The 12,235-nt window shown below is 45.6% G+C and overlaps 1 protein-coding gene across 1 annotated transcript; it reads right to left on the bottom strand.

Moving 5' to 3' along the window:
- Positions 1-2,369: 2,369 nt before the first annotated feature.
- LOC308611534 (spermatogenesis-associated protein 31A6-like) lies at positions 2,370-4,391 on the bottom strand. The gene has a single exon (XM_081260266.1). It carries the CDS (start codon positions 4,384-4,386, stop codon positions 2,494-2,496), a length of 1,893 nt encoding a protein of 630 aa, XP_081116392.1. The 5' UTR covers positions 4,387-4,391; the 3' UTR covers positions 2,370-2,493.
- Positions 4,392-12,235: the final 7,844 nt, after the last annotated feature.

Genomic DNA, 12,235 nt, shown 5'->3' on the forward strand with positions numbered 1-12,235 from the left:
GAATAGATGTGAGGTCTCTGTGAGGTCTTTGTGCCAAGTCTCTGTGTGTTGTCTCTGGGTGAGATCTCTGTGTGAAGTCTCTGTATGCGGTCCCTTTGGAAGGTATCTCTGGGAAATCTGTTAAATCTGGGCTAGGTTTCTGTCTGAGGGTCTGTGAAGCAACATGAGGTCCCTGTGTGAGGTGTCAGTATGTGATCTCTGAGAAAGGTGTTTGCGTGAGAAGTCTCTCTTGGGAGGTGTGTCTGTGAAGTCTTTGTGTATTGTCTCTGGGTCTCTCCATTTCTTTTTTTCTTTTGGTCTCTCAATTTCTTGTCTTACTGTACCTTATGGAAGACGGAGCAGCAAGAGAAGGGCAAAGGGACTTGCTTCTTTCTGTTTTCTTGCTGTTCCATCAGCATCACCTGTCTGTGGCACCTTCCCAGCAGGAGCCAGAGGGGTCCAAGTCCAGCTTCCCCATATTCCCAGAACTCACTTCTGGGTGCCCCTGAGAGCACCCAGCAGCAGCCAGTCTCAGGTCCCAGCCCTGTCATCTCTTTCCTCTGGGTACCGACCCCTCCCACAAGTCCTGGCTCCACTCTCACTGCTCTGCCTATTCTGGAGGCTGCCTTGGGAATTGGGGCCCAGAGGTAGGGCCTGGCTCCAGGGAGAAACCAGGGGTGTGAGCAGTCCTGTGCTCACTCTGCCCCCTCCACCCCAGGTCACAGCAATTCCACGTGTTGAGGGGCCTGACAGGGATGGGAGATGGGGTCCATTTCTGTTGTCATCTGGATCAGGGGCATCAGCTAGAACAGAAATCTCCACAATGAGAAAGACACCACCTGGAGCTGTGTCCACCATGAGCCTTGCACATGGCAGGAAGCACCAAATCACTCTAGAGAAATTCTTCCTCGTCTCCCTGCTTTTCCATATGGATGGGGGTCAGGAGACAAGAAAAGCTGTGCCAGAAGCAGATCAGTGGAACACCCCTGGATTGCACCCTGCCCCATCCACTTTGCACAGGTCACCTCCACACCACCACAAATCCTGTCTGATTGCTTCTTCACCTGCCAGGCTCTGGGGTGATCAAGGACTGGGAGACAGGCAAGGCTTACTACACAATCACAGGCCAGTCCCCACCTCTCCCCTGGAGCAGTCCTTGGGCCATGTGTTTATGTGAAGGTCACCAGACTAGGAGTCACATCCCAAGTTCCCTAGTCCTGGCTTTTACACCTATTGTTAACTTATCCTTCCTAAAAGTCAAGAGGTGAGGATGTGTAAGCTTATTAAATATAGTGTTAAGAGATTAACCTTCCCTGATTTGCTTTACTTCTATAAGTTTGACCTTCTGTTTTGACCTAAAGGTGGTTTCTCTAGGTCTGTGATCTTAGAGTTGGAATAGGGTAGAGACCCTGGGGTGGGGCCATGATGAGCTACTGGACCCTTAACTTTTCCTCCCCTTTAGGCCTTTAGATGGTGGTTGTATGTCAGGGGGCTGCTCTTTCACAACTGCACATTTATGGGAATCTGGTACCACTTTGCCTCCTTCCTTCGATCCAGGGATTTTTCTACACCTACATCCCACCCTAAATTCACAGTGTTTGACCATCAGATAGTTACTACCCACAGTCACACCCCTATTCCATTCATCCAAAACTCCTTCTCTGGGGTTAACATAGAGTGGAAGGTAGGTGACCCATGAACATAGCCATTCATTTATATGGGACTGGACTCAACACAGCTCTCAGCAGCCTCCCTGATACTCCTCCCACCTACACACACAGAGCTGGAAATGCCATCCTTGTTGCTGCTCTAAAGTCTAGGAAAAACAGAGGTGGGGGAGGGTGATGCTGTACATTTTATTATGCCTAAGCTAAAAGGGGTTCATAGGGCATATCTCAATCCCAGCCTTCAGCAGAGAGAGAAGGAACTCTTAAGAGCAGATGTTGGATATTCCCTACCAAGAGATCCAGGGGCAAGATTTCTCCTGTTTCTGAACTCAGAGCCCATACTCTATTCCCCCCAAACTTCCATCCACTTGGCTCTGACACTTCCTGGAGCCTGAATTGCAATGTCCGGCCCTATCGTGTAAACCTATCCACTACAGTTGCATAAAGTTCAAAGTAGCATAGAAGAAGGAGAAAGACTGGTTGAACCAGGTCCTTGGGTGTGGGTTTCATAGGTTTTTTCCATCTCATTGTTAGAGTAATTTTGGTTTGTGTAATGACAGTATCATAAGGTGCAATGAAGGGACACGAGACAAGGAGCAAGCTTGTGATGCTACTGTCCACCTCCCTCCATGCCCCTCCCTTCTAGAAGACAAAGTGCACAGCACAGACAGCAGCCATTACACTATGTTTTTATTAGAAAAAAAAAATGTATATATATATATATATATATGTATTGGGGAACATTAAATATCTTGGATGTGCTAATGAGAAAATCATTTTCTCTACATGGACTGAATTTTTACTTGGAGATACGTTTTCCTACTAAAGGGAAGACTAAAGAAGGATTTTACTGTCGACCAGGCAAGACACCTCCCCAAAGATGACAATGCCTTGGACAGTGTTGATGGCGGGCTGGGGCACCTGGAATCTTTGGCCCATACTGGCAGGTACTAACTGGAAACAAACTCTTCTTGGGGGGCAAGGATGGGAGGCACCTTAGGCCCAGCTGCTCATCGTCGAACCTTACACTTTTCAAACTATGTTGGTGTCTGACTTCCCTTTCCCTGATAGAACAACTCTGGCCCTTGGAGGTGGCTTTATGACCACAGGCTGTAGAACCCATCATTCTCCCTTGCTCTGGGTAGGAGGTAAGCCTATGGTAGCAGAAGCACCCACATACTGGGACTTGGAATTCCAGTTTGTGTTCATTTAACTTTGTGGCATGAAGTCCATGGTGAATTGCTCTTTTTTCTTCTGGGATCTGTCCAACAGCTCTCATGCGTGCCTGACCCTCAGCAGTCTCACTCTTCAAGATTGATCTGCTTTTGACTGATCCGTGACTCTGGGCAGTGGCTGATATGGGCTTTTTTTTTTTTTGCAGAGCATCTCGACCATTGACTTTTTTCTTGGGGAAAATCCACTTTAAAAATAGCCTCATCCTTTTTCTGAAGAGGCTTTCTGTAGGGTTATGTTTCTTCTCTGGCATGAGCTGGAGACATCTGCTCCCAATAGAGTCTGTTATTCCCCTGACCTGGGCAGGGCGGCTCATACTTCCAGCTTGAGAGGTCCCTAATTCTTTAAACCTTTCTTCATGCTCTCCTGGTTTATGCCTCCTACAGTCCTCTCTTTTGTAAGTAGGGGCAATCATCTTGCTCTGGCTCTTCCATGAGTCTTGGAGTTTTGAAGTTTTGGGCTCCTGCTGCCCTAGGTGGCTCCTTTGGGCTTCCATAAGGCCACTTGGCTCCTGGGAAGCTAACCTGTCTCTGGTGGGGACTCTCTGGGGATGGCACTGAGGCACCTGAGAAGCCAAGTTGTCTGCAGCAAGGAACCTGTGTTTGGGAAAGTCCTGAAGCTGGTTGTCTGACTGTACCTTTACTTTGGAGTTAAACTCACTAGCAACCTCCATGTTAAGGCATGGCTCACCTGGATGTTGGAAAACAGACAGTCTAGGTAGTAGGAAACTTCTACTGGCCCCTGGCACCTCTAAACTCCTCATATGTACATTTGTGGTTTGGGATTTTGTCAACACTTTGGTTTCCAAGATAACACTAGACTGTGGTTGAAGAGCAGGAGACTCCTTGGCCTCCACAGCCTCCCTGGCCTCTTCACCTCTCAAAGATGGGGATCCTAAGTTCACCTCCATCACTGTTACCCTATGGCAGGGGTCTCGTGAGGCCTGACCACCACTCTCCTCTCTTGGCTCATTCCTGACCATTGCTGAACTTGGACCTGGCTCTAGGCTGTCCCTCTTGACCCCTTCCACACTCTCACTCTTCCAGGTTCTGCCCACAAGGCTGAGTGTGAGGGACTGAGAAGGTGGCCTGTCCTCCTGTCCAGTCAGAGAAGCCTTTGAGGGCCCATGGTAGTCAGCAGATGGAATCGCTCCCAGGGCACTCTGGATTTCCTTACACACAGCTGAGGGGGCAAGGAGAGGCCTCTTCACGGTAGGAACTGACTCTTCTGTTATCACCTTCTCTCCTGAATGAGCCTGAGGAGGTTTCTCCAGGAACTCAGCACACTTGACTTTTGAGTGGGACCCAGATACACAGGTGGCTGAAGGGGAAGTGGCAAACTGTAGAATGGTGGAGGGTTGGAACTTTTTCGACTTAAAGAGATTTATGGGCTTGAGGACCTTGAGGGGTCGGGTCCACCTGTGCTTTACCCAAAACCTTTTAATATGTGCTTCCAGTACCTCTCGAGTGTCTGGATCAGGGAAGGAAACCCTACAGGAGGTGTTCATGCAGGGTTCCCAACCCTTCAAGCAGTATCTTCCACAGGCTCCAGCAGGCACTGCTTTGCACGTCTCATCAGGAGGGTCTGGACATGAGAGCTGATGAAAGTTGCCCTTGCCAGGAAGCCTCCCCAGGCAGCTGTAGGAGAGCAGATGGGGCCAGGATGGCTGGACAGGACAGGCACGGGTGGGCACCTGCAGCCCAAGAACCCTCCTCTGCCCCCACACTGACTTCATAATGCCCCTGCTCTCCTTCACCCTAGGGCTTTAGCCACGCCCTCCCATGGCTCCCCCTTCCAGGGCTGGGGTCACATTAGAGGCTCGGGGAGGAAGGACGACCCAGGAGAGAAGGGGAAAGATTCTTTACCTTTGCAGAAGTGAAACCAGGTCGTGAGTCCCCTCCAGTTCTTCCAGGCAATCTCTGAAAGCTGGAAATCAGGAGACTGGGTCATGGTGGTGAAGGCAGAGGCCTAAGAGCCTTTCAGGAGGCTGAGTGCAATGGCCCTTTAAGGGAAATCTTTGGAGGATTAGACTCTGGAGCCCAAGTATCAGTGTCCAAGGCCACATGTCCCTGACAGTGATGCTAAGTCTCACTTGAAAAGGGTTTGTCCTTTGCAAAGTGCTTCCACGTTCATTAGGCTCTGTTAATTAGGCTCAGGCTCTGTTTCCTGAGGAATAAGCTCTGCCACTGGCATTCTCAGAGACCGTGAAGCTGGGGCCTCAGGACTAGGAGAGATGGAAGCTAACTCTCGGGTCACACAGGGCTGAATGGCAAAGGCTTACCTTTCAAAGATCCACTTTTCTTCCTACTCCTGCTCCTCCCCTTCAGCTTTACTTGATGCTGAGAGATAAGAAAAAGTGAGGGGCTAACACCCAACTCTCACTGTCCTCTATCTAGGCAAGCTGTGTTCATGAACAACATGACTTTCTACATTTAACTAAAACTCTGTGGGGTTTTTTCCCCTTTTACTTATTTTTAAAGTGGATAACAATCTTTTCAGTTTTTCTTCTTTGAGGAGTGCAAAGAAGGTTTTTTTTTTTTTTTTTTTTTTTTTGGGCAGGGGAGTATTCGGGCCTCTCACTGTTGTGGTCTCTCCCATTGCGGAGCACAGGCTCCGGACACACAGGCCCAGCGGCCATGGCTCACAGGCCCAGCCACTCCATGGCACGTGGGATCATCGCGGACCGGGACACGAACCTGCGTCCCCTGCATTGGCAGGGGGACTCTCAACCACTGCACCACCAGGGAAGCCCAAGAAGGATTTTTTAAGTTTTAATCACCATAGATTTCTTCTGTCACTGTTCCTCTGATCAAGAAACACACACATTCTCAGACCTAAATGCCCACGTGAGCTTTGTCAGATAGGATTCTGCTTCCCAAGGCCAGACCTCTAGTCCAGCCTCTTCTCTCAGGCTCTCAGGGGCTCAGCCCCAACACAGAGGAAGGTCTCACTTGAGACACCCGCTGTGGGAAGGTGGCTGGTGAACCAGGGCTCAGGGGTCAGCCTTCCTGCAGAGATTGAACTCTTCGTAATCCAGTCCTTAACCATTAGTCACTGCATTTGGGACTTGCCCTGGAGCCCTCTACCATACCTGAACTCCTGGTCTAAGATCTTAGGCTAGAAATCCTCATGCCCACTCTAACCCCTCTCTGGCCTGGCTTTTCCCTAGAAGGATGATGTTCTATACTTTTCTGAGAGTTCCCATCTCAGGAGTCTCTCTACGTGGTTTAGAAAAGTGGAAATAAGAATAAGAAAAAAAGAGAGAATCTCTGCTGGGATTAAGCCAAAGGTTTCTTACCTTCCTGATGTTTCTATGTTTCCTAGGTGGTGCTAAGAATAGATTACTCTGGAAGCAGTGGAGTAACATTAGGAAGAGCCCCAGTCCACACAGGAACCCAAGGATGATATCAATCACCCAGGAAGTTGGGCTGGATCTCAGCCAGATAGCAACAATGTCTTTCAACGAAAAGAGATTCTCCATCTTCTGAACTGCATTGCTGCCCTCAGGCAACAGAGCACTGGGAGTTCACTTGATGGCAGAACCCCAGGCCTGCATCACAGAGCTGTGGCCTTGTCACAAAGGGCTCCTGAGTGTGGGGGAGGGGCAATACGAGAAATAGGCTGAATCACTGCCCCTCCTTCCCATCCAGACCCACAGACACCTGCACCATCCTGGGGCTTCCAGATCCCTCCTTCCAACTACTCTCATCCTGTCAGAGAGACCTTAGCCAATTTTCTCTTCATTCCATCTGGAACCTGGTTCCTTCATCCATTAGAGACCTTTACTTGAGGCCCACCAACTTGATAACTCTTGAACATCTTAAGCTGACCCTGGAAGACTGGCTGTTTCACAGACATTTTTACTCAGGATTTCCTTTGTCCTCAGCTCCAACTTTCCCGCATCATGTTTGTGTCTTGTGTAAACCCAGGGATAGAACTTGAATTTCTTTTACACTTATTTAGTTTTGTGAATTTTGAATAGTGTATGTTTTGCCTCATTTTCTATCAGAGGGAACTACACACAAAAATTAAAATAATTTATTTTTCAAAATTCATAAGTATGAAAGAATTATAAATAACTATGTAATAGGGAAGAACAAATCTGCCTCCACATGAGATGTTTTTTACTTTAATCTTTATGCTTTGTTGCCTGAGCTAACTCTGTCCATCCCTGTGATCCAGGCTGGCTCTGCACTTTTTGTAAAACAATGTTGCCTAGAGCCTGAAATATACAGGATAGACTATTTCTAAGGCTCTGACTTTTAAGAGCCCATTCATGGAGATAAAAAGTTGCAGAACAGAGAATAATAATTGTTTTCTTGGAGGTTTACAGGAACACATGACCTGACCAGGATCTGACCCATCTGGCCAGCCTCTAGAACAAAGGATCCAACACCAAGATATTTGCAACAATTAGTCATGCCCCTCCCTCACCTTGCCTTTAAAAAGGCTTTGCTGAAAGCCTTCAGGGAGTTTGGGGTTTTTCCTGGGCATGAGCCACATGTCTTCTTGCATGGCACTGTGTAAACCTTTCTCTGCTTCAAACTCTGATGTTTCAGTATTTAGCCTCACTGTGCATCAGGCACACAGACTTGCATCTGGTAACAGTTAAACCTTCAAATGATGTTTTTGTAAGTTTGTAGTGTTTATAACTCTGGAGTTAGTAAATCTTTAAACTGCACAAAAACTTTTGGGACACACTGCAAACACGCACACACACACGTACTCATTTTCCTTAGCCAATCTAGTACTTTCAAATCCAATAATCCATACTTTTCTACTTAAAAAAAAATCTTTCATATGTTGTCTCAACCCAACTTCTTAGTTTGCAATGATAAGACAGTCCCCACTCTCCAGATAAATTTTGAAATATGTGGTCTTAATCCATTAGGGCTGCTATAACAATATACCATAGACTGGGTAGATTAAAAACAACAGACATTTATTACCACAGTTCTGGAGGCTGGGAAGCCCAAGATCAAGTCACCAGTATGGCCACCTCGTAGTGAGAGCTCTCTTCCTGGTTCACAGCTGGAGCCTTCTCTCTGTATCCTCATATGATGGGAGGAGGCTAGAGATATCTCTGGAGTCTCTTTTATAAGGCACTAATCCCATTCATGAAAGCTCATAAGCACTTTTGCACGGCCCCGCCTCCTATCTTTAAGAGGTAGGATTTCAACATGTAAATTTTGAGAGAACATTAACATTCAGACATGTGCACTCATTCTATACCCGGAAGCTAGGAATGGGTTAGGGTGAGCCAAGGTCCTGACCCTAAAGGGCTGTAGGGTGAAGAGTAGGACTAGGGGTCAACCCTTGGGGCTGAGCCAGGTCTTGAGCAGCCTCTTCAGATATTCCTAGTGTGTTATGGATGTATTCTCTTTTCTGAGTGTGCCTTGACTTTCCTGCCCCATCCTCCCAGGGCCCTGAAGCTTCAAGTCCAGCCTGAACCATATAGAAAGGGAGCTTTGAGTCTTACACAAAATCCCCTTATGACATCCCTTAGCAGTAACACAAGATTCACTGAAGGATTCACATGGTAAATATGTCTTAATGCCCCATGAGGGCTTTAAAATAATGTGTATTCTCTGCTTGTTGGTCATAATTTTATACAGTTTTAGTGGGAACGTGGGCATGTGAGGTTATTTGGCTATATTGCCATGAATGTGCACTTTCACAAACATATCTCCTACATCTACTATTTTTCCTACAGTCTTTTCCTCCCATATGATATTCTCACCTTAATTCAACCTTTTATCAAAATTTAGACTTAGGTCTGTCGCCATGTGGACATGCTTTGTAACAAAATAGCTTCAACCGAGGAGGTCAGTGGAAGGCCTGGACCAGCTATCTTGGTTCCATGATAGTAAGCAAAGGATCGCAAACTACCATGTTAAGCTTAAGCACAAAGCAAAGTTGATTTAAGCATAGGTACACTCTCAGAGAGGGAGAGAGAGAAGGAGAGAGAAAGAGCAGGCTGTTTCTGAGAACAGGCTATTTCAGCGAAGTGAAGCAAGCCCAAAGCAAAGTATATCGAAGCAAAGGTACACTCTCGGGATGGCGGGGGGTGATGGGTGTACTGTTTCTGCAAATTGAAAGCAGCATTCCTATAAAGGCTTACGAGCACTTTTTTTTTTTTTTTAAAGAAGATGTTGGGGGTAGGAGTTTTTATTAATTAATTAATTTATTTTTGCTGTGTTGCGTCTTCATTTCTGTGTGAGGGCTTTCTCTAGTTGTGGCAAGCGGGGGCCACTCTTCATCGCGGTGCGCGGGCCTCTCACTATCGCGGCCTCTTGTTGCGGAGCACAGGCTCCAGACGCGCAGGCTCAGTAGTCGTGGCTCACGGGCCTAGTTGCTCCGCGGCATGTGGGATCCTCCCAGACCAGGGCTCGAACCCGTGTCCCCTGCATTAGCAGGCAGATTCTCAACCACTGCGCCACCAGGGAAGCCCCTTACGAGCGCTTTTAAGGAGCATTTTGCAGAGAGGCGGGGGTGAGTGACAAGGATCATTATTTGACTGACAGTCCTGAGCTATGTAACAAGTTTCCTGCTGCGCATGCTCTTATCCTTGAATCCTCAAGAAATTCCTACTGGGTGGGGGGAGGGGCAAAACCACATGTAATTTATGGTAATTATGGTATAATGAGTTTGGATTTACTATAGGGTATACGCCTGTCTGGTCTGGGCATGCACAGCCTGGAGAAGTCCCCTTGTGTTACTGTGCCTCTCTTTATCAGGATAAGCTGCCCACCACCCGACCACAGTCTCTCCCGTTCTGGGTGGAGTCAAGGGAGAGTCCCCAGACGGCTGCGTGTGACTCAATTTCTTCTGCTTGTCTTTCTCACCACCGTCACCTCCTTGCTGCTAATGTCTGACTAACTACCTAACAGGTCTTCTTTGCATTCATATTTGCTCCCTAAATTTTCTCTATTACTTTATTTTCAGTATGTTTTGTTTGGTGGGGTTTTTTTTTGGAAATTTAAAAATCTTATGATAACATTTACCTTGATTTCTTTAATTATTGTTCTACTGTTATTGATTTCTGCCATCTTATTTTATGCTTTATTTTCTACATTTTCTTTATTGTTTCTTTTTTTCCCTTCTTTGGCATCTTCCATTGTACAGGTCAAGGGTACTTATGTTTGTTTGACATTTGGGAATTTTTAATATTGTAATGGTTTTATATCTTGAATTATGTTAATTTTCTCCTCAATTTCTTACCCGTGGATGAAAAATGTTCCCTGCCATATCAGTAGACAAAGGATGTTGCAGTCATCAAGTCAGATGTCAAAGCAGGAACCCTCAACTGTGCACCTTGAGGGGATTCGGGATGGAGAAAAACAGGGTACTGATCCTAGAGTTAAGGTGCATATCAAAGGAATGATTTCACGGAGCCCAGATTCTTTCATCTTCTCATACATAGAAAAGTGCTACAGTCCTTAACTTGAGATGTCTAGTTTTCTTTAATTAATAGTAACCTTTTGATGTTCTGACTACCTGGTTTTGGTTGACTCCTCCCTTAGGTCTTCTGAGCAGTTCCTCAGAGTGATCTGACAGGCTGTGTTCTGGGCTTAAGTCCTCAGAAAATCTGCCAAATAAAACATAATTCTCCTTTTGGGTTGTGCATAGTTTTCAGTCAGCAGTCTTGGCAACCAATGAAGGGGCCCAGAGCAGACTTTTCTTCTTTGCCTGAACTCTATGAGGATCCAGAGTCCTGGCACCAGCAGAGGCTTCTTGGGCCTGTCCGCTTTCTCAGAGAGTCCAGGCGAATTTGGGTGAGTATCTCCTGGTTCTTGGATCTCCAGTTTTGGTTGATGATCCTAAGTTTTATTCAGTGGTGTTCAACTCTTCTCTTGAGTAGTAGGTTATCCTTGAAACTTGGTTTCAAGAAGAAGTACTTGGGTCATCCTCAGTGAAAGACACTGGGAAGATTTTTACTCAGTTTAAACACTGAGAGCTTATCCTCAGTAGAAAAACACTGGGAAGACTTCTGCTCAAGTGGGTTAGCCTCACTTAAAAGACACTGGGAAGATCTTGCTCAGTGTAGACACTGTGGTTTATCCTCAGCTGAAAGACTGGGGAGACTTTGCTCAGGTGAAAGACACTGAGTAAAAGTTGGACTGGGTAATTAGGTGGAAGACTAACCTGTCTTCCTTGAATTGGCTACTTTAATAGAGTTTGTCAAAATAAAAGTGATCTTCACAAATTGAACTCAGAATGGGGAACTTAGCTTTCAATACAAAAGAAAAGGGAACAACAGATTTCCAGCCTCCAACGGATATCCTGGCCAGGTTTATGTCCATACAAAATTTACATTTACAAGTGCTTACTTACTTGGGACTTAAAGAAAATCTTGCCCTAAAAATGACTAAGATAGGACTCTTTTATTGCATATGCAGTTAAGTTAGAAAAAGCTGGCTCGATAAAAACATCTTTTCAGAATTCTGACTTCAAAAAAACAAAAGGCTTTCTAGGGGAAACTTGCATTTCTCTTCCTGTGTCTTTGAAATGTAAGTGTTCTGATATTCTTCTGTGTGTGTGTGTGTGTGTGTGTGTGTGTGTGTTTTGAGAACTTGGTCACTACCATCCAAAAGTACTTATATGGTGTACATTTGGCAGCCAGTCAAATAGACTGGGATTCTGAGCAGTCTTTTGTCTGACTGTACGACTCTCAGGGGCTTTTTGCCATCTTAACCTTCATTGTGTCAGCCTGTACAACAAAGACCATTACTTTCTTAAACTACTTTTGGGAGTAAACTTTCTGCATCTTATTTAGACAGCATCCTTTACACTCTTTTGTGGGGAAGCCTCTTGCGTCTTATTGGTTTGAGTCACTATTAAGGTATACCTCATTTATGGCCAGATGATGGATCCTTCAAATTGGAGAAACTTCTAAATTGGTAAATTTTTAGAGAGCTCTCATTATAAACAGCTGTTTCATTGGTTCCTATGGGGGGGCGGAAATGCTGGAAATTAGTCATATAATGGTTAACCTAAAAACTCCTTTAGTTTCAAACAAACCCAAAAAATTGGTTTGGGAAACCTTATTTGTGGTCTCTGCTTCCCCTAAATGGGTCTTACAGATGCTAATAAAAACATTAGAATAATTATTGTTAATTAGGTTAAGTAACAGGGAAAAAAACTGAAGGAAAAGCCTAAAAACTTTTTCCCAACAAGGTGGAAATTTTAAAGGGACTTCTCCTAAATGAATAAGAAATCTTTAGATGGTTATTTTAAAGTGGGATAAATAAAACAGACATTAATGAGATAAATCAAAGATTGGATACAATACTACCTAAGATTGGATGGGCCAAAGGGATCTCCTACTTGTCATCAACATTAAAGGGCCAGACCCA

This window comes from Mesoplodon bidens, assembly GCF_964165515.1.
Source record: "Mesoplodon bidens genome assembly, contig: HAP1_SCAFFOLD_231, whole genome shotgun sequence".
Classification (NCBI taxonomy): Eukaryota; Metazoa; Chordata; class Mammalia; order Artiodactyla; family Ziphiidae; genus Mesoplodon; species Mesoplodon bidens.